This window comes from Coffea arabica, chromosome 2e (assembly GCF_036785885.1).
Source record: "Coffea arabica cultivar ET-39 chromosome 2e, Coffea Arabica ET-39 HiFi, whole genome shotgun sequence".
Lineage (NCBI taxonomy): Eukaryota > Viridiplantae > Streptophyta > Magnoliopsida > Gentianales > Rubiaceae > Coffea > Coffea arabica.
The window spans coordinates 75,209,561-75,230,890 of record NC_092313.1 but is presented as its reverse complement, the minus strand read 5'-3'; the positions used below and the strand labels follow the sequence as shown (position 1 = coordinate 75,230,890).

The 21,330-nt window shown below is 37.8% G+C and overlaps 1 protein-coding gene and 1 non-coding gene across 8 annotated transcripts; one reads left to right on the top strand and one right to left on the bottom strand.

Moving 5' to 3' along the window:
- Positions 1–1,826: 1,826 nt before the first annotated feature.
- Positions 1,827–19,281, top strand: LOC113733184 (mediator of RNA polymerase II transcription subunit 12). Of its 7 annotated transcripts, none has more exons than XR_011841066.1 (14): positions 1,827–2,198; positions 3,806–3,996; positions 5,945–6,004; positions 6,133–6,238; positions 6,364–6,432; positions 6,574–6,627; positions 6,883–6,990; positions 8,482–8,631; positions 8,725–9,072; positions 9,167–11,565; positions 13,998–16,607; positions 17,113–17,437; positions 18,094–18,949; positions 19,054–19,281. XR_011841066.1 is itself a non-coding variant. In XM_072081166.1 (14 exons), the coding sequence occupies exons 2-14, from the start codon at positions 3,872–3,874 to the stop codon at positions 18,541–18,543; spliced, it is 6,627 nt and encodes a 2,208-aa protein (XP_071937267.1). In that variant the 5' UTR covers positions 1,827–2,233; positions 3,806–3,871; the 3' UTR covers positions 18,544–18,982. The 7 variants fall into 7 exon arrangements, 5 of the variants coding, with proteins under 5 accessions (XP_071937267.1, XP_071937265.1, XP_071937263.1 ...); XR_011841065.1 differs by having other exon boundaries at positions 1,827–2,233; XM_072081166.1 differs by lacking the exon at positions 19,054–19,281 and having other exon boundaries at positions 1,827–2,233; positions 9,167–9,302; positions 9,480–11,565; positions 18,094–18,982.
- Positions 19,282–19,985: 704 nt separating this feature from the next.
- Positions 19,986–20,088, bottom strand: LOC113733540 (U6 spliceosomal RNA). Its single transcript, XR_003459051.1, has one exon. It is a non-coding gene; the product is annotated as a U6 spliceosomal RNA (small nuclear RNA).
- Positions 20,089–21,330: the final 1,242 nt, after the last annotated feature.

Sequence of the window (21,330 nt, the reverse complement as noted above, 5' to 3'; positions counted from 1 at the left end):
TATGATATGTAATTTTATTAATTTATGATATGAATGATACTAAATGGTTATGTAAGGTTTTCAAAAAAAAATTATCTTATTATTTTATCAAAATTATCAATTTAGCTCGTTAGCCCAAGTCAGGATCGAAAAATTTTATTATTTGATAGAAGTTATTAATTTATCAAATACTAGTTTATAGATTTTTACTGTATCTCAAAATATTCAAATAAAACTTCATTTGCATTTTTCATAGTCATATGCATACCCAACATTCAATCATTTTTTATCATGTGACCACTATTCAATCATTTTATCAGGTGACCAGCATTCAATCATTTTTTATGTACAAAAAGGTCATATCTCACTTTTTAAGTGGCAAAAATGGCTCGGATCCTGCTTTTTTAGAAGAAAAATAAATATGATTCAGTTCAAATTCTACTTTTTTGATGAATAAAAATGAATATGGATCATGTAATTTGTTTAATTATAAATGGAATCTAATTTTTTTTGTCCTTAAAAAATGGATTATGTATGAGTCCTGTGATAAATTCAAAATAAAAAGTAGTAAAAAATTTATATCGGAATCAAATTTTATCAGCTTATTTTTGTAAAGAACATAAATTTACTATTTTAAAAGTGAAAGAACTTAAAAAATTCATTTGACGAATATATGACGAACGTTTTAAATAATTTTCTCATAAAATTTTATACAAACTCCCAAAAACACACTTCAAAATGGGCCTTGGCTTGGTTTGGGCATTAGAAGACGAGACGACATAAATTTTATTAGCATGGGCTGCATGCATTAGTATTGGCAATTTACGTAAAAAGGAAAGAACAAATTTGTTCTCCAAATCCTCAAATACACAAAAGTTTTTCTAGAATTTCTATAGTAAATTACAATAATCTTGGACTGCTTGCGTTAGTATTGGAAATTTATGCAAAAAAAAAAAAAAAAACTTTACATTTTACCATTTTATCCATTGCAGGAAAACATAAAGTGTTAATTTGCCTAAAGTTTTTCAGCTTGCTTAAATCAAAATTCCTTCACTCCTTCAAACATCAAAAGGAAACCTCTTTGGGTGAATGTCCAACGCATCAAATAAAACCTAAACATAAAAGAATTCATATTTTATGCACTTTCAACGTAGAAAATTTCTCTACGCTGATACATTTAAATGCACGCCGAATGTGTAAAAAAACAAATTTAAAAATGTAAACAAAAATTATGTGACAGACATCTAAATTTGCTAGCTGAGGTAATGAAATTTATACAGGCGTATAGAAAAAATAATCCAACATTTAATATAGAATTAAGTCGATAAACAATCAAATTAGCCCTCTAATTCCATGAAGTCAGAGAATACAAAATTGATTTATAGGACAAATCAGAATAGACTGTGTACAAATATGGGTGGCAAGGCTGAAGATGACAAACATCAAATTAAAAGAATGATAGAAGTACGATGACCTCTCAATTTGACCATTCGATTGCAAAGGAACTACTAATGCTATTTCCATTTAATTTACTGAAAAATCTCATGGATTTAAAGAACTCTCACAGGCTGTGAATCTTGTGGTAACATATTCTTATTCAACAGACTACAAAACACCTAAATTAATTTTTTTAAAAAAATAGAAACCCTCTTTTCTATTTTTGAGACAATCCCAAATATTAAAAATTTTCCACTTCTTGTTCCCCCCCTAAAAACTCAAGAAATATTAAGAGTATATATATTCAAAAAGAAAAAGAAGTTTTCTCCATTTCTATTATGTTTTCGTATTTTAATTTTTTTTCCCTAGCACTCATCGTCATCATCTGCAAAAGCAGCAAGGAAAGAAGAGTCAAACCATCAACCCCCACTCCCCAGAGCCTTCTCTCTCTCTCTCTCTATCTATACATCGACCTATACAAACAGTCAAAAAAATAGGCTAAATATACATTTTCATATATAGATACAGGCACTTGTATGTACGTGCCCATCGCTCGATATTTCAATCCTAATTCAGTAAATCTCCCAATCGCCTTCTGATTTCCATTGAATTTCTACTTATTTTCTCTCTCCTCTCCCATTCTACCAGTTTCTTTCTCTTTCTTTCTTCAATTAGTGAAAACCCTAATCTTGAAAAACCTCCTCTTGAACCCTAGTGATTGGAATTTGTTTCAGCTCGTTTCAACTTTACAATCGAAACAACCATTCGGCTTGAGATATTCGGTAGTTTCTATTTTTTTCTTAATGTACTTTCTGAGGTAATCTAAGAAATTTAGGTTAAGTTGTTCTTACGTTTTCTGCTTTTCCGTCTGTTCCTTTCAGTTTATGCAGTTGTGTATAATTGGATTCAGTGGGATTTGGAAATTTGCAAAATTGAATGTGGTTGATTTGATTTGGGGGGGGGGGTTTAGATTGGTTCTTACACATTTCAGCTGTGGTTGCCCGGAATTCTTTTTTTTGGGTCTTTTTTCTTTTCTTGAATTTTCTTGGATCAGAATGCTTTTGAGTAGTATATGTGGTAGTGTAGCTGTTTAGCCGTAGATGGGATTTAGTTTTGGAACTTTGTGCCAACTAAACAGATGGAGAGTCTTTATAGAAAAATGTGTGTTTTGCTTTGCCAGTGGAAGCGATTGGACCTGCATTGGAGTTTTCGATACGTTGTCTTCGACTGTGAAGAAGGGTGAATTTGTTTTTCTAGCTAGTTTTGGGTGCGTTTAAGAGTTTATTATAGGGTGGAAAGCTGGACTATGGCACTCACTCATCCGATGAATCTGTGTGATTTTTAAGTAGAGGACTTTTGTATGCCCTAGTTAGCTTGAACTCCACGTGGTCTTCTCTTTAAAAGTGAAAGGAAGCCTTGATTTTTATGCTAAAGGAAGGTCAGGTTCGTGAGTTGTTCTACTTCCTCGTGGGTGGGGTCGAGGGTGGGGCTGTTCTTTTTTGTTTTAGATGGTTATGAAATGTTGTGGGCTCACTTCTTGCAAAGGTCTTGTTGGATTCATTACGTGATTAAAACTTGAACGTTTTGTGATGGTACAATGCAATTTTATAGTGGCTCAGTTGCTAGGATCAATAAATGACTCTGAGACACAATAGTAGTAATGTCATTTAAATGTTAAAGCGCTCAACTTCTGAGTGTGGGTAAAGAATCAATTCGTACATTTCTTTGGGTGTCATATGTCAATGACACCCAAAGATTAATTGGAGTAGCTTCATTGTGTGATTGACCTATCATTCTCAGTGTCCAAAGTTATTCTGTCACTTGTGCGAGGTTCTCTAGGGTTTCAAATCCGGCTTTTAATCTTGAACACTGTTGTATTTATCCTCCTATATTGTGTTCAAGCTTTACCATACTTTTTGCAACGAAGAATAGTGGCTTTAAGGTTCTGGAGAAATTTGCATTAGTTTTAAATTGTCGCGTAGTTACAAATTGTTGTCATGTCCGTCTAAGCAATTAATGACAATTTCTAATTGTTTAGCCTCTAATTTTCTCTTAATCAGTTATTTGCAATTCCTTTTTTCCTTTCTTTGATGACCTCTTACCATGGGAAATCAAATTCTTCAGTCTTAGAAAAATCAATTCTGTATTGCACTATTTAATGTCTAAAGTGCTAATACTTATCGCAACCGACAAATTTGACCCTATGTTGTTTAAATTGTTGAGATGGAACTTCTGTTGAATTGTCTTTTCGGTCTGGCTGTTCTTCTGACTTCTGTGCCCTAAAATACATTTTGTGTCATTTATAACTGCTCTTTAATGCTAAATTCTATGGCTAATATAATTATGATTGTTTATAATTTTTTTTTATCCTTCATGCTCTTTATTGCAGTTTGACCAGCATAAACCCTGCTGAGGTTCAATGCTGAAGGCAGCATGCAGATGATAGCTGGGAGACATGCAAAGGTATCATGCTGCCAGCTGCACTAGTGCAGTCAATAACACTGCCATTGGAGGATCTGCTAGGGATGTTTCCCGAGCTGAGTCATCTTCCATTCCGTCAAACTTTTCTTTGAATTCTAGGTACAAGAATCTTATGTCTTGTTTGGATTGCCATTTTTTCCTGAAAGATTTTTACATTTTTTGTGAACACAGTTTTCAATCACCTTTTTACCTCACATGCATCAAATCGGTACGATATATTTTTTTAACAAAAATTCCAACAAATAGCAATCCAAACGGGCTCTTAATTTTTTGCTCAAGCATGTTAAATGCAATTCATGCTTGTTTATACTTGCTTCATTGCAAATGCTTGATACACACAAAGCATATAGAAGCTTAACCAATGATAATTTTTCTTTTCTTTTAAAACTTTTGGGATCATTACATATTATATTATCATGTAGTTATGTCCAACATGCAGTAGTGCATGCTACTATGTCGAAATGTTCTGATATCCAGTTTATCATTTCATTCTCAGTAAAGAATTTGTTGCTGTTTGATCAATAATGGTTTTCTATCATCTTCTGGTTAGGATGATTTTGAGCTTTAGTGATTTTTAGATGGAAACAATGAGAAGCTGGAACTGGAAAGATATTTACGACCAAAGATTTCTGAATCAATAGTTCATGTTAACTTGGATGGTTAAGAAATGCTATAATTTATCCTATTTGAGGCATGACTTTGGGTATTCAATTCACTAGTTCAGATCTGATCAAAATGTACTTTTGGAGGATTAATTAAAGTGAAAACGATTATGAGTATCCAGCTGTTGCAGTGGTTATTCATGTTAAATCTGCAATTGGAATTTTAATGTAGTCATATTTTATGGGATTTCCTTTGGGGTATGTCTGGGTTTAAGAAAAAAGAAAGGAGAGGACAAAATTCCACTCACTGGAAAGAAAGCAATGGAAAAGAGAAGATTGTAATACTCACTCGTTGTGTTTTGACTTAGAATGGAAATGAAAGTCTAATGTTCTGTTTCAAGAGGGATGAGAAACAAAAGGAAAGGGTTTCGCTTAGAAAAATGTATCTTGTAAGGGTGCTTGAAATTTCTTTATTTAATTGTATGGTGATTAAAGCAAAGGAGAGGTAGAAGCAGTCACATAAGTGAAAACTAATTATATCACATACACCTGGTTTAAGGATATTTACTGTACTTAGCCTTTTTTTAAAATGGGGTAATTAAAAAAATTTTAGGCTTGGTTTAAAATTAAAATTGCACCGATTTGAATAGATTGCTACTATGATTTGTAAAGAACTGATGAATCAACGTTGTTATCTCGGAGTCCTGATGAATCAACATTGTTGTCTGCTGGTAACGTGATGATAAGAAGTTTCAGTTTGTAGTGCTTTGGAACTCATTATTGCTTGTGATTGAGCTGTTCAAATATCTTAATCATGTTACTGTTATCGTGGTGATGTTTTCTTTCTTTTTGATTCCTTTAAAAGAAGTGTATAAAATTTTGATGATGGTTGCGGGTATGGCAAGTAGCCTCTAGTTGGAATTATTTTGGTCCACGACTATTTCTTTAAAAATCTTGCTCCCTTGCTCTTTTGTCTTCTTAACTCGAGGCATCTTGTCCTATGGTTCTTTCATATCTGCAGAAATTGGCTTCATAGTCATAGCATATTAATAATTCTCTATATAAGTTAGCAGCTCGCTTTCTTGTATGGGAAATGCCTTTAGTTGGATGTTAGTGTGCAAAATCCTGTATAATTTCCAGATTAGTCTTGCTGACTTACTCTTCTGTAGTCATTGACTTGGGGTAATGTGTCTGATTAACTTTTTTCAAGTGGTTGCATTTGGCACATATCTAGAGAACCCATCTCTCTCAATGTTAAAACAGATTTCAAGATAATATATTTTATTCTCTAATTGTTTAGCTTCATTCTGCTATTTCAATTATACTGTAACTGAATTAGGGTTTTTAGTTTCCCCTATTTATTTTGCTCCTAAGAGATAAATGGGTTAGTTTTTCCAATTAAAATACTGCTGACATGCTTAATGATTTTAATATTGCTCCTTCAGGCGACCGTTACCTTTAACTCCATATAAACTGAGGTGTGATAAAGAACCATTGAATTCCAGGTAATTTCTGTTGAAATTATGATTGCCCACTGTAGATCTTTTGTCCTTTCATCTGAGATTGTTTCTATATGTACCATCATCATCAATGACAACCAGTGTTAATTTATTAATTGGGTACCATTTGACAGACTCGGGCTGCCTGACTTTCACCTCCAGACTCCTACTTGTCCTGAGGAGACGTTGACCAGGGACTATGTGCAGTCTGGTTATAGGGAGACGGTTGAAGGGATTGAGGTAACTTTTTGGGTGTCTTCTATTTAGAATTTTATGGTTGTATGGATATGATTATTGCAATCTTTATTTTTTCTTTTATTGGAGTTGGTACCTCAGTAGGGATATGTCTTCACTAATGTTTCCAGGAAAATAGAGAGACTTCATTATCACAAATTCAGACTTTTACAAAGCCAGTCATCCTCAAGTGCAAGGAGGTAATTGTTCTGTGTTTAATGGTGTCACCGGTCTCCCCTTTTATTTTCAACGAGCTACACATTTGTAGGCTTGGTATTCATTAGACTTGGAAGTAATGCTTGCCTGATACCGTCTCTCTTTGTTTCTGTGCTCTTTTGCAGTCAATAAGAAAATGTCACAGGGCTATTAATGAGTCCCGTGCACAAAAACGAAAGGTGATGCTGTTTTTCCTCCTGACTTTTTGATGGATGAGCTGATTATATTGATCTTGGCTAAAATAAAAACCTGTCCTGCATGTCTCCTGAAATGTGGGAAAATTGTCCATCTCTATCTTTTTTGAATTAATGTTTACTTGTTGGTGGTTTAGCCTGTCTACTTATTACTTATCAGGACGATTATGGAAATTGTTGTGATTGTTGTAATAAAGTATTTTGAAAGCATAAAATGGATAAATGCTCCTATTTTTGCAGGCGGGCCAAGTTTATGGTGTGCCTCTTTCAGGTTCACTTTTAAGTAAACCTGGCCCCTTTCCTGAGCAAAAACCATGTGGTGAAGAGTTTCGAAAGAAATGGATTGAGGTTAGTCTCCACTAAGTATTTTTCTGCATCTGGGTTTGTGTGTTCATGGATATGGCTTTCTTGCATATGCTAGTGCGAGAATGTGTTTATTTCCTTTTAGTACTGAAGTCTACAGGATGAGCTGGGTGTTGGATTGGTGTTATCATGTTCTAGACATTCGTAGTTTTACATTGTGGTTTATGACAGTTAGTAGGAGTTTATTCTTAAGAATAAGTAACAGAAAATATTGTTGAAGATGACTATTGTGCATATGGCTCCTGTAGAACTAATAAAAGTGTAATTCTAGTTGACGTTGATATATTTCAATCATTTGAGTCTGAATTGTCATAGATTATGAACAAACATTTATGCCCTATGCATGTTAAAGTGTGCTAGTTAGCTGGAATTAAATTTGACGTGCAGTGTCCTAGTTAGCTGGAATTAATATTGCTTATACTCTAACAATTTATTCTGTCAGTCATTACCTATGCATGTTAGTTGTTTATATGGATGTAAACAGGGCCGACACTTGTGTTTTTATTCTATGCAAACCTGAAACATGTTGGAAGTTCTTCTATTTATGCCTGTCACTCAGATCCTATAGGGTATATGGCCGTACCACAAAATCAGTGTTGCTCATTGGCTTGCTATTTTAGGGGATTGAATAACCTGAATTTTTGTATATTGAATGAAAAGAATATTGGGTGCAAACCCTCCAAGTTTAAAGTTTTAATTCATGATGGCTATCCCATTGTTATAAGCAGAACCACTGGGAATTTATTGAAAATGAGCTTAATAAATCAATCAAGGACTGAAGGAGGCACAGACAATTTTAAAACTTTTGAAAAGAGCTTAGCTACTAACATTTTGGTTGAATGTTAGTTCCTTATGTGGATGATACCACAGTGACAAAAGATTCATTCCCATTGTTGTCTTTAATTATCCTCCTGTGTCTGTTGTAAAAGTAGATGGTGGACATGTTGTTTATAAACTATAAAACACACACAGATGCACACTAAAAAAAGGTAGTGTTACATGAGTAAAATATGATATACATTTGGAAAATATATGATTGTAGTATTTTTTACATTGAAAAATTGGATATGCATTTGCAAGGGCAACATTGAAACTGACTGTAAAGGATATGTAGAGTCTTGTGTCCAAAAGCCATGTTTAGGCCTTTCTAGTGTACTTAGGTCCATATTTGAACGGTCCTGGAGACCTGCTTTGATACATCTGTTGCCACTGTTAAATGCTTCCTCCATATTTCATTCCCTATGGAGAAGATGAAATGCATAATGAAGCTTTGGGGTGACCTGTAGGGTTATACAGAAGGGGAAGGGATTTACTTGACTAGTAAACAAAATACGCTATTCATTGGCATGTTTTTGAGGTTAAAACTCTAACTTGAGCAACTGTATATCCTATGCAGATGCATGAGTTTCTTGTGTTAAAGCTCTTTTCTTTTGTAACCCTAGTGTCTGCTAGCTCATTATTTGAACATTTTCCCAGGGATTATCTCAACCGCATAAAAGATTGTGTTCTTTGGCTGATCATGTTCCTCATGGTTACCGGAGGAAATCTCTTCTTGAAGTTCTCATTAGGAATAATGTTCCACTACTCAGAGCTACTTGGTTTGTGAAAGTGACTTATCTTAATCAGGTATTGAGTATCCCTCCATGCAATATTGTTATGGAATTATTATTTTTTTATTATATACTGTTGAACTTAGCAGATTATGGTTTAACCTTGCAGGTACGGCCTGGCTCTTCCAATTTGTCTGGTGGTGTGCCTGACAAAACGCAGTTTTCCCGATCAGAGCAGTGGACAAAAGATATCATAGATTACCTCCAGGCGCTCTTGGATGAGTTTGTTTCGAAAAATAATTTTCATTCCACTCTGCATATTAGGGATCGATCACCACAAATGGTTTATCCTGGGACCCTACAACATCGAAATGATGCTGCTTCTACTTCTACTGATGCTGATGAGCCTTCTTTGCATTTTAAGTGGTGGTATGTGGTTAGGCTCTTACAATGGCACCATGCAGAAGGACTGATTGTTCCATCTCTCATTATTGATTGGGTTTTTAATCAACTGCAGGTATTCTACATATGATTTTGAATATTTTGTACTTTGATTAAATTCATCAACTGGTAATACTTTTGTTGGTAATTTCATTTTTTTGCCTTCCCAGGAAAAAGAGCGTCTTGGGATTTTGCAGTTGTTACTGCCTGTAATATATGGTGTAATCGAAGCCGTCGTATTATGTCAGACCTACGTGCGAACTCTGGTTGGCATAGCTATGCGTTTTATTCAAGAACCTTCTCCTGGTGGGTCTGATCTTGTAGATAATTCCCGAAGGGCTTATACCATGTCTGCTCTTGTTGAGATGCTTCATTATTTGATAATTGCTGTTCCTGATACTTTTGTTGCTTTGGATTGCTTTCCCTTACCATTGTGTTTGGTAACTAATGTGGTCAATGATGGGAGTTTTTTGTTGAAGATAGCTGAAGATGAAAGCAACATGAAAACTGGTCCCCTTGAAGTAGCCTGCTTGCAGAGAGACAAGGGTGTTGAGGTTCACCCTGACTCTTTGACCATAAACTGTATTGTTTCATCTATTCAGAAACGTGCAGAAAACCTTGCAAAGGCTGCCAGACCGGGACATCCAAGTCAAAATGTAGCTAAAGCTTTACTGGCATTAGATAAATCTCTTATTCACGGAGATGTGTCAGTGGCATATAAACTTCTTTTTGAAAATCTTTGTGATGGAGCTGTTGATGAACGTTGGATTGCTGAAGTGAGTTTGTGTCTACGGTCATCGCTCAAGTATATTGGAGCAGTGACCTTGTCATTTATTTCCTCTATCTTTTTCATTTGTGAGTGGGCAACTTGTGATTTTAGGGATTTTCGCACTGGCCCACCATCAGGCCAGAAGTTCACTGGGAAAAAAGACCTCTCTCAGATATATATTGCTATACGGATTTTGCAGCTCAAGAGGAGAGAGATGCAAAGCTTGTCTCAGGGCAAGAACGAGAGTAGCCTTGCTCCTGATACTCTAGCCAAAGATCCTGATTTGCAGAATAATTATCCAGGCAGGTTTCCTGTTGGCAATGCTTGTGAACAAAATAAATACAGTTTAAAGAGTGGGAAAACTAGAAATTTGTCAAATATTTTTGAAAGCCCGAGCCCTTTACATGACATTATTGTCTGCTGGATTGATCAACATGAAGTACACAGTGGAGAAGGCGTCAAGCGGCTTCAACTACTCATAATGGAACTTGTGAGGGCTGGTATCTTCTATCCCCAGGCATATGTGAGGCAATTAATTGTTAGTGGAATCATGGATGGGAATGGGATTTCAGTTGACCTGGAGAGACGGAAGAGACATCATAGAATTTTGAAGCAGCTTCCTAGTTCCTATGTACATGATGCTCTCGAAGAAGCACAGGTTCTTGAAGGAGCAATGCTTTTGGAGGTGATTAATACATATGCAAATGAGCGTCGCTTGGTACTTCGTGGCCTGCTTGATTGCCATAAGAGTTCTGGCAGCTCTTGGCAGAAACAAAAGCATTATTATAACTCAGGAGGTGGCAGTGCATCTCCTTCTTCTGTTGATCAGTGGAGATCTCTTCAGGGGATATCCAGTTTAACTACCAAAAATGTTGATCAAGTTGTTGAGCTTGAAGATCTAAAGGCTTCAATAGTAATGTTGCTGCAGCTTCCTAGTTCATCACTGTCAAGTGACAGTGGACTAGAAAATTTTGTTGGGGGTTTTAAGAGATCTACGGGATCTTCTATTACCAAGATCGATATTGGTGAAGGAACACCTGGATGTGAAGAGTGTAGAAGGGTGAAGAGACAAAAGTTGAGTGAAGATAGGAGCTCATACCCACAGGGATTTTTATCCAATGCATTGGATGATGAAGATATATGGTGGCTGAGGAGGGGCCCGAAGTCTCTCGACAAAATGGATCCACCTCCTAAGCAAGCCAAGCAATCTGGAAGGGGGAGGCAAAAGGGTGTTCGTAAAACACAAAGCCTTGCACAGTTAGCAGCTGCTAGAATTGAAGGTAGCCAAGGGGCTTCCACAAGTCATGTTTGTGATAATAGGGTGAACTGCCCACACCATAGAACTGGTGTTGAAGGTGATGCTCCAAAATCTGGGGATGGGATCAGAATGGCATATGGTAGTGACATTGTTTCAATTGGAAAAGTTCTGAAAAAGATGCGACTTGTGGAGAAGAGAACTGTGATGTTATGGTTGATAAGTGTTGTAAAGCATCTTGTTGAAGAAGCTGAAAAGACTGCAGCAAAAGTTGGTCAATATGGCAGACCATATTCTGCTGTTGATGATGCAAACTCTGTGCGATGGAAGCTTGGTGAAGATGAATTATCTATGATTTTGTATCTGATGGATGTTTCTAATGAATTAGTATCTGCTGCCAGGTTTCTTCTCTGGTTGCTGCCAAAAGCTCTTAGCAGCCCTGCTGCTTCCATCCACGCTGGTCGGAACATCTTAATGCTTCCAAGAAATACGGAGAATGTTGTTTGTGAAGTCGGGGAGGCATTTCTTGTATCATCTATTAGGAGGTGTGCTCTTGGTTTTCTCAAGTCATTTTGTCAGCTTGGCTTTGAATTATTTTGCTGACTGTTGTGATTTTTTGTGTGCATTGCTTGCTATATTGCCTCCTGCATTAGTGTTTTATGTTTGAATATCATTAGATTTCCCTATCCTTACCTTCTAGAAAATGGTTTGCAGTGTTTATACTAGTCAAGTGACCCTGTGTGGTTTTTGTGATTGTGTAAATAACCTAACAGGTTCCTACCTAATTTGTGAAGCCCCTGGTTCTTAACTATCCAGTATCCTTGGGTATACTCACTTCTGATAAAATTATCTTCAATCTATTACTCAAGGATGGTTCAAAGGTTGAAAATCCAACTACAGAGGCACCACTTGAACTTTTCATTTTCCCAAATAAAGTTAAAATTAGACATCGGTCTTTGTTTCTATTAAAATTTATCAAGGTCTCTCAAGTTGTTAGGGCTGTTTCCTAGTAGGCTTTATTGTTAGCTTGATTCTTCTTTATTGACCTATAGTAGTGAAGGTCTTGGACAACGTTGTGACATTGACCACTTTGCACCATCTAATAATTTGACTTTTTCACAAAATTTTCTTTCTGGTCCTAGATAGATAAACTACTTATGAGTTACCATTTCTGAAGGGATTTGGATAATGTGATTAACTAACCTTTTACATTAGCATATTTCAGAATACCCCCAAACAAGATTAAAAGAAAAAAAAGAACCAACAGTAATACCCCCAAAAGACACTTAAAAAAAAAACTAAAAAATGCACAAAAAATAACCCAAAGAGTGACACTTGCACACACTCATCACCCATTATCTGTCTGCCACCAACCCCTGCCACCCACTGCTACCCTTCCCCTTTCTTCCACCCCCACCCCACCCCGGGGGGGGGTATCCCCTTCCTTCAGGCCTGCTTCTTTAATGACCAGATCTGGTCTGGTAGTGGTTGCTGGGGAGGGGAGGTGAGAACGGGGAGGGGCAGGAGGCAGTTTTTGTTTTGTTGGGGTGGGGGAAGGGGGAGGGGAGGGCCAGGGGGAGGACGAGTTTTGCAGGTAGGGAGGAGGGAGGAGGAAGCGGAGAAGGGGGAGGTGGCAGGGTTGTGGAGATGGGATCTGGCGGTGCATAAAACACCTTAAAAAACTCCCTAACAACACCTATTCCAGTATGTTTTTAAGTAACGTTATTAACAGTAAAGGTTTATAGTAACACCCCAAAGAACACCCAATCCAAATGGGCCTCTCGTTTACAGTTTGTTTTGTGAGGTAGGATTGGATGAGAGAAGAAAAGAAAGTGAGAGAAATGGAAACTTTTCATTCACTTGCCAGTTTCTTCAAAGACAGAAAAGAACGGATTTAGCTGGATTGAGACGGATGAATTTTTTTGGTACAGTTTAAAAATTTTTCCACCCATTTATGGGCTGATTTGGATGGAAAGTTGGGGAAAGCCTTGTAAATCTTTTAAAGGATCAGTTCTGTCCTTGGATGACTACTAAACAAAATTTTAATGACATGTGTATCCAAAATCATTCCATTTCTTTCTTAAATCCCCAAACAACATTATGATCTCTTCTCTTCTTTTCTTTTCTCTGATACATTAGGTCCCCCCCAAACTCCTTTTTTATATCATAAACTCTCAAACTAGCCATTCAAGTATTTTCAAACAGAATTTGGGTTATGAAGGTTTTGTTACTGTAGATTGTTAGTTGATATTGATTTTGAATTGCATTTCTTTGACGAGTTGTTGTCTATGCTTTGTGCTTTTCTGCTTCTCCTTCTGGACTACTGCAGCTTCTACTTATGTACAAACAACTATCCATGCATTTTCCAACACGCCTCTCTTTTGAATCATGTTTTGGCAGGATCTCTCTATTTGTGACAAAATTTGAAAAACTTTTGTTTTCATATTGAACATATATATTAGATTCCCTGAGACAGTTTGTGTTATTGGGCCCTACATTTTTCCATTTTCATCTTGATTTTTGGATTTAGTGGTTTAGAAAGCATATGAAAACTTTGAAGTTGATTTTAGGGAATGAGAAAGTTGTTGGAGATTGTGATGTCTAAGTTTGCTCTTGCGAAAAGTTTTAACTGTGGCTTCATTTGGTGTTAAAATATATCAGGACATCTTCATGTGATAAATAATTCTTAAGACCTGGGTAGTAGTATTTTTTCTTAAAACTTTGGTGATTTTTATTCTTTTTATTTTGTGGAAGCATTTGACATTTGAAGCCATTGAATATAAGCTCAAGCATTGTACTCCCTGTTGCATTGTCTGCTTCCAATACCAAATTTCATAGTTCTGATTTATAGATAATAAAGTCCATCCTTTCTCAAAACTATGATAAAACTTGAGTTTCTGGTTGGTATACATCTTTCAATGAAGATATATAATGCGTGAGGGTGATGAAGTGAACTATTTATACTGTTCTGTTTTAGGTATGAAAATATAATCGTAGCCGCAGATCTTGTTCCTGAAACCTTGAAAGCTGCAATGCATCGAGTTGCAGCCACAATGGCCTCTACCGGAAGGGTTTCAGGTTCTTCAGCTTTGGTTTATGCAAGAAATTTGGTGAAGAAGTACGGAAACGTGGCTAGTGTTGTTGATTGGGAGAAAAACCTTAAATCATCTTATGATAAAAGACTCATTTCTGAGCTTGAATCTGGAAGATTGCCTGATGCGGAGTTTGGCTTCCCACTTGGAGTTCCTGCAGGAGTTGAAGATCTTGATGATTTTTTCCGTCACAAGATAAGTGGTGTACGGGTGTCCAGAGTTGCTTTGACAATGAGAGATATAGTACAAAGGCAAGTTGTTGAAGTTTTTCAATACTTTTGTGGCAAAGAAAGAAAGCTTTTTGGGCCTGGTACAGTAAAAAGCCCTGTCTTGGAAAACTTGGATGATGGTTATCAAATAGCTCAACAAATAGTAATGGGATTAATGGAGTGCATGAGGCAAACTGGTGGTGCTGCTCAGGAAGGTGATCCTACTTTGGTATCCTCTGCTATTTCTGCAATTGTCAGTAATGTTGGACTGGTTATTGCTAAAATTCCTGACTTAACTGCTGGCAATCACCTAAATTTCCAGTCCACATCCAGTTCAATGCATTTTGCTCGACGCATTTTACGCATCCATACAACTTGCTTGTGCCTGCTGAAGGATGCACTTGGTGAGCGTCAGAGTCGTGTCTTTGAGGTTGCTCTTGCAGTTGAAGCTTCTACTGCCCTTGCTCAAGTGTTTGTGCCAGGAAAGGCTCCTCGCACTCAATTTCATCCATCTCCTGAATCCCATGATTCTAGTTCAAACTCCTATGAAACCTTGAATAGTTCTGTTAAAAGTGTACTTGGACGAGGGGCAAAAATTGCTGGAGCTATTTCTGCGCTTCTTGTTGGGGCACTTCTTCAGGGAGTTACTAGCCTTGAGAGAATGGTTACTCTCTTCAGATTAAGGGAAGGGCTTGATCCAATTCACTTTTTCAGGAGTTTGAAATCCAACTCAAACGGGAGTGCTCGTTCCATTGGGGCTCCGAAGCTGGATAATTTGGTTGAAGTTTCCACCCACTGGTTTCGAGTGCTTGTAGGTAATTGCAGAACTGTTTCTGATGGATTTATTGTGGAGCTCTTGGGTGAAGCGTCAGTTGTAGGTCTCTCTAGAATGCAGAGAGCACTTCCTCTGAACTTGGTCTTTCCGCCTGCCTATTCTATATTTGCATTTGTCATATGGAAAGGATTAATTTTTAATACTGGTGTTGGCTTGCGTGATGACCTCCAACAATTGTATCAGTCCTTAGCATTGGCGATAGGTGATGCATTAAAGCACCTTCCGTTCCGTGATGTGTGTCTGCGAGACACTCATGGCCTTTATGATCTCATAGCTGCAGATGCCATTGATTCTGAGTTTGCAGCCTTACTGGAATCACATAGTGCAGACGTTCTTTACAAATCCATGGCCTTTGTTCCTCTCAGGGCACGGCTTTTCTTAAATGCCCTTATTGACTGTAGAATGCCACAGTCATTGCTTAAACCAGAGGACGGTAATAGGATGCAAGGGCAAGGTGGCCAAAAGAACTATTATCAGGAGAAGGATGCAAATTTCAGAGATAAGCTTGTGCATGTTTTGGATACATTACAACCTGCAAAATTTCACTGGCAGTGGGTTGAGCTTAGGCTTCTTTTGAATGAACAAACAGTCATTGATAAACTGAAAAATGAAGCCCCTTTGGCTGAGGCTATTAAATCAGTTTCACCGAATGCTGACAAGGTTGCAGTTTCTGAGAAAGAGAGCAGCTTTGTTGAACTCGTTGTAATGAGGTTACTTGCCAGACCAGATGCTGCTTCACTCTTTTCTGAGGTTGTGCACCTTTTTGGAAGGTCACTTGAGGACCAAATGCTAATGCAAACTAAATGGCTTCTTGGGGGCACTGATGTTCTTTATGGAAGGAAATCAATTCGGCAACGGCTTATCATTAATGCTGAAAAAGAACATCTATCAACTAAACTGCAGTTCTGGAAGCCATGGGGGTGGTGTGATTCAAACTCTGATTCGCGGAAAACAAGGGGAAGCAAGAGGAAGTTTGAAGTCGCCTCTCTTGAAGAAGGTGAGGTGGTTGATGAAGGTTCAGATGTGAGATTTCCTGGAAGAGGATCCACTCAAGTTGTGGATGTTGAAGGTTTCTTGGTGAGTCAGCAGCATGTGACAGAGAGAGCATTTATTGAATTAGTTCTCCCTTGTGTGGATCAAGGCTCTGATGCCTCAAGAAACACCTTTGCAAACGACATGATCAAACAGATGAATAACATTGAGCAGCAGATAAATGTACTTTCTCATGGAGCAGCTAAATCTGTTGGATCAGTTGCATCTGGAGCAGAAAGCCCAGCAAGCAAGGGCAATAGCCGAAAAGGTATGAGAGGTGGGAGTCCTGGATTATCCAATTCCAGACGACCTGCGGGACCAGCTGATGGAGTACCATCTTCCCCTGCGGGGTTGCGAGCTTCCATGTCATTGCGCTTGCAGTTTCTCCTAAGACTACTTCCTACTATGTGCACTGATGGGTAATTCTGTAAACTGATTACACAATTTGTTCATGAGGGCATATTACCCCTTCTTGGAGACCATTCTCAATATAAAAGTCCTGAATTGCTTTTGCATGCTCCAGCTGAATTTTGTTTAAGACGGAATCTTTCCATGCATGTTCTCCTATCCAGATTTTACTAATATGAAGCAAATGCCAGGGCGTTATTTATTTGAAACTTTAAGGTTAAAAATAGTTTTGATTGATGATGAAGTTAATATGTCACATGGATAAAGGACAGTTTACGGAAGGGAAATTTCAATTACTGGTCAATGGTAGAAGGTATTGTGCAAGTTTTCTAACTCTAGGAAGGATTTTTTCTGCCAATAACTTGTGCATGTACTATGTCCCCCATTCTTTAATGTTGAGCGCGTTGATTTACCATATATCTTGGTTATGCTGAATGCATCCATGTCTGTGATGAAACTAATCATCTCTAGCTATATTGCTTATTGTTAATATAAGCTTCATTTTGGACTTGTCAGGGAGCCAGGAAAGAGTATGAGACAGATGCTTGCTGCTGTTATATTACGCCTTCTAGGATGTAGAGTTGTCCATGAAGCTGCAGGCCATACCACAAGTTCAACTTTGAATTTATCCAAGAGAGATGTCGAGTCGCTTACAGAGGCTTCTGCTACATCTGTACTTTTATCTGGGGAAAGTCTTTTCGATTGTTTGTTATTGCTGCTACATGGACTGCTGAGCAGCTATCGACCTAGCTGGCTGAAGTTGAAATCTAACTCCAAGTCCGCCTCCGAGTGCGGCAAGGACTTTAGTGTTTTTGGTCGTGAGGTGGCGGAGAATCTGCAGGTTTGGTTGACTGCATACAATCTGAAATTCATTTACTGGACGCAGCTTATTATTTGATTTTCTTTTGTATTTACCTTTTATTGCAAAAGTATTAGTCCCAAAAACACATATATTAGATAAACACAGAAAACCAGAAGATTTATCTGATGGAGTACTTGTACAAGATAAGCAATCCATTATCAGATTTGCGTTTTGCTTCATGTTCAAAATGTTATAACATGACCTGAGGGAATGCATGTCAAAGGACCTCCTTTTCAAATTGCTTTGGCATGCTATATGAGTTGTGATTAGCTTTTTATTGAGGAGTTCTTTAGTTCATTCAGTACTATTCCATTTTTATAAGCTGCATCATCGATGCACGCAGTTTATGAGGACTACATTTACACCACGAATGCTTATGCTTTTCTTCCAAAAAATGGAAAGTTCTCCTTCATATAAAGAATAAAAGTCCTTGCGATTAATGTGTTGAAGTTTCAAATTTTTTGGTTTGAACATCATATTCTCGTGGACTTCTGCTCCATGGTTGACACGTCAATTTCTTTTATTTTTGAAGGCTAAATTGACTCTAGGGTATGGACTTCGAAAAATGTGATAGTAAGTGGAGAATTATCAAGGATACTTATATTTTTTCTTTCTGACAATTTTAATCAATGCAGAATGATCTGAACCGCATGCATATGCCGGACCATATCCGGTGGCGCATTCAAACTGCAATGCCAATTCTTCTTCCATCTGTTCGGTGCTCAATCTCTTGTCAACCTCCATCTATATCACCGGCTTCGATTGCTGCTCTCCAGTCCAGCAATCAGATATCAGTTTTACAGCCTCACAATTCAATCCTATCCCAGAGAAATCCAGTTTCTTTGGTTCGAACTGTCGCTAATATGGCAGGGAAGGCTAAGCAACTGCCACTGCAAGATCTGGACTTGGAAATTGACCCTTGGACCCTATTGGAGGATGGAACGGGTGTGCAATCTTCGAGTAACTCTGCTGCTATTGGTGGTAGTGACCATGCTAATTTGAGAGCATCAAACTGGCTCAAGGGGGCCATTAGGGTGAGGAGGACTGACCTCACCTACATTGGTGCAATAGACGAGGACAGCTGATATGAGTAGTACTTCAATTTTGAATTTATATACAAAGGGAGCACCCAGCAGGAAAGCGTCCTCGCTCATCCGTGACGGGAAAGTGGCCATCGGGGTTGCTCTAATTGCCTTTGGCAGCAAAGGCATCTGCTTAAAGGCACATTCTTTTTGGGTGCACGGGGTTCTGACTGGGTCACGTGGAGTCATGGACGACATTCTTTGGCGGCCTGTTCATTTTACCTCGCAGCCCTGATTGACAACTAACCCTTTGATCACTCCCTTCTGGACAGCACAATTCTTGGCGCAGTTCAGAACTTGTTGTACATATAGGGATAACTACTTCCCCCTTTTGGGATGAGTAGAATGTCTCAGAAATGATTTTCTGCTCTTTCATGCTCAGCGCTTGTTGTTACATCTTGCAAATTGAGTAAAGTATCTTAAGAATGTTGTAGCTTTTCTATTTTCTCTCTCTCTCTCTCATGCTTTGCCTGTCATTTTTGGTAAAAATGTTACTTGTTTCTGATTTTGCAGATTTTGCATGAAGCCTGGCCAAGTAACAAAAGTTTCGGGTTTACTTTCCGATTTCCTAGTTTTTACGTGCGAACAGTATTAGCGCATATTTGTAACAAAGACTTCTTTAGTTTAGGATTTGTAACAGCCTGGCATCACAAACTAGACGTATTGATACAATTGTCTTAACAATTTTGGCTAGTTTTTCTTAAGGTCTATTCTCCGACTGGCTGCTCAAGCCAGGTCAAATGTGCTGGTTCCTCTCTATTGCTGTTTACTTGCGTTTATGTCCTGTTTACTTTGGAGCAGAAGGGACTCTGATTGGTGGAACGACTTTATTCGCCATCATCTGTATTACTTTTTAAGTTGTGGTTTTAGGCTTCTCCATCCTAAATGAACGGTACATCTTTGACCAGCTCTCCAGCTCTAACTTTTTCTCTTGGATTATAATTTTTTTGTGGTTCAAGAGAGACTGATCTTACAAGGAGGAGAAAAGGGGGGATTTGAAATTTTCAGTATGTTCTTCTGTCCAAACAGGCTAATACAAACATATTTTTGAAAATTTTCATTCGTACATGGTGAATCAAAACCTAGTTGTTTTGGGATCTCTTGTTTTCTTTCCTTTTGTCTTTGCTCCTTTGATTCTTAGATACCCTTAAACAGGCCTCAACATTATGGCTGCTTTAGTTTTGGTCTTCTCTTTATGCATATGGTTGTGCTACTCTGTCTTGTTGCAAGATCTGCTGTATGCGGATATGTACCCTTAAGTAGCATGGATTTGCTATAATTTGGCAATTTCACGTTTCAGTTGTGAAGTTGTCTCAGCTCTTACAATGTAATTAGTTACATAGATAAGCCTAAGATTTGAGAAATCCATGCAACAACGTACAGATTATAAAAGGGCTTATGTATTCCCTCAGGCGTGGCAACACCCCCCAGCTGTCGAAAAACTTAATATTAGAGCAAACGAATGCTTCTGTGCGAGTCATCCTTGTGCAGGGGCCACGCTAATCTTCTCTAATATCATTCCAATTTTTTTGATGACCCCAAAGGGACAAAAGCAAATGCATCTGATTTGAGTTAAAGAGGAAGTATAACAACTGAAAAGCTCAATGGGGAAAGGGATGGGTTAGGTGGTACGGAAGAGAGAATATTAGGTAATAGGTCTTGAGTTTGAGATCTTCAATTTATATTAAGAACTTTACTGGTATCTTACTCTCGTGCTTGAAGCTTTCATATCTGAGATGATACTCAGTTATTATTTGTCCACATTTGTCATTAATAACTTCCAATTAACTGCCTAGAGCATTATCGGACTTGTACAGCAGTGGCCTATAGTATAAACTGTGGTACTTTCAACTCTGCCAGACTTCCGCTATTGTGCTTGTCATGGCTTGTCCATACTTCACCAAGCACAAAAAGGCATAAAATTCTTCAAAAATAACACCAGAGACTTTCATATTTTTAATGAAATGCAAAGATGTGTATGGTCTTGGTCATTATATTTATGAAGAGTGTGACTACTTGTTTTGTTCGAATTCCAAAGAAAGACACAAAAGTCTGTCAAGATGCTTATAATCTAATCTTAGTAGAAGCTTCTATGTGAACAATGCCTGCAAAAATAATGTATGCAGCAGTGGAGCAAAATGCAGTGACGGGCTGTCACCACCAAGAGCAAATATCCATCCTTTGCTACCATCCAAAGCCCCTTTTGGGCACCTCAAATGAACGCATCATGTATTTCTTACACACGCTTGTCCTGTGCCTTGTTGGCCAGTTATTATTTTCTAAAGTGCCTAATTGTCTGATGCATGTACCAGAGGAGAAATGTCTCATTATCTTTTGTCTAGGACTGGTCAGTTTGTGCTGGATTTGGTGATATGCATAGACATTGCCGTTGACCTTTAGTATGTACTGATTTTCACTTAAGGAAATTAATAGAGAATTGTTTCGTCCTCCCGGCAGTCCAGCACTGTACTCAGGAGACTTGAGGTATGTTTTTGGTCTGGTAATACAGGTTTAGGCTAAGACAGGACTTCAAATGATACTTAATTGAGAGGCAAATACTCTCCATTCTTTATTTTTCTTATAGGGCCAGTTGTGAGGGCTGTAGATTGGTGTCAGTAACATAGTTGATCCACCGTTTTACTGTGGATTATGGAACAAAATCATTTTTTCTTCTGGGTAAAGAGGACAAGGGAAGAAGCAGCTCAACTGCTCAATCTGCTGGGTTGGAGGGTGATACGTAAGAGCAACTTGAATGCTTTTGCTGTAAATTTTTCTCCTCGAATGTCGAAT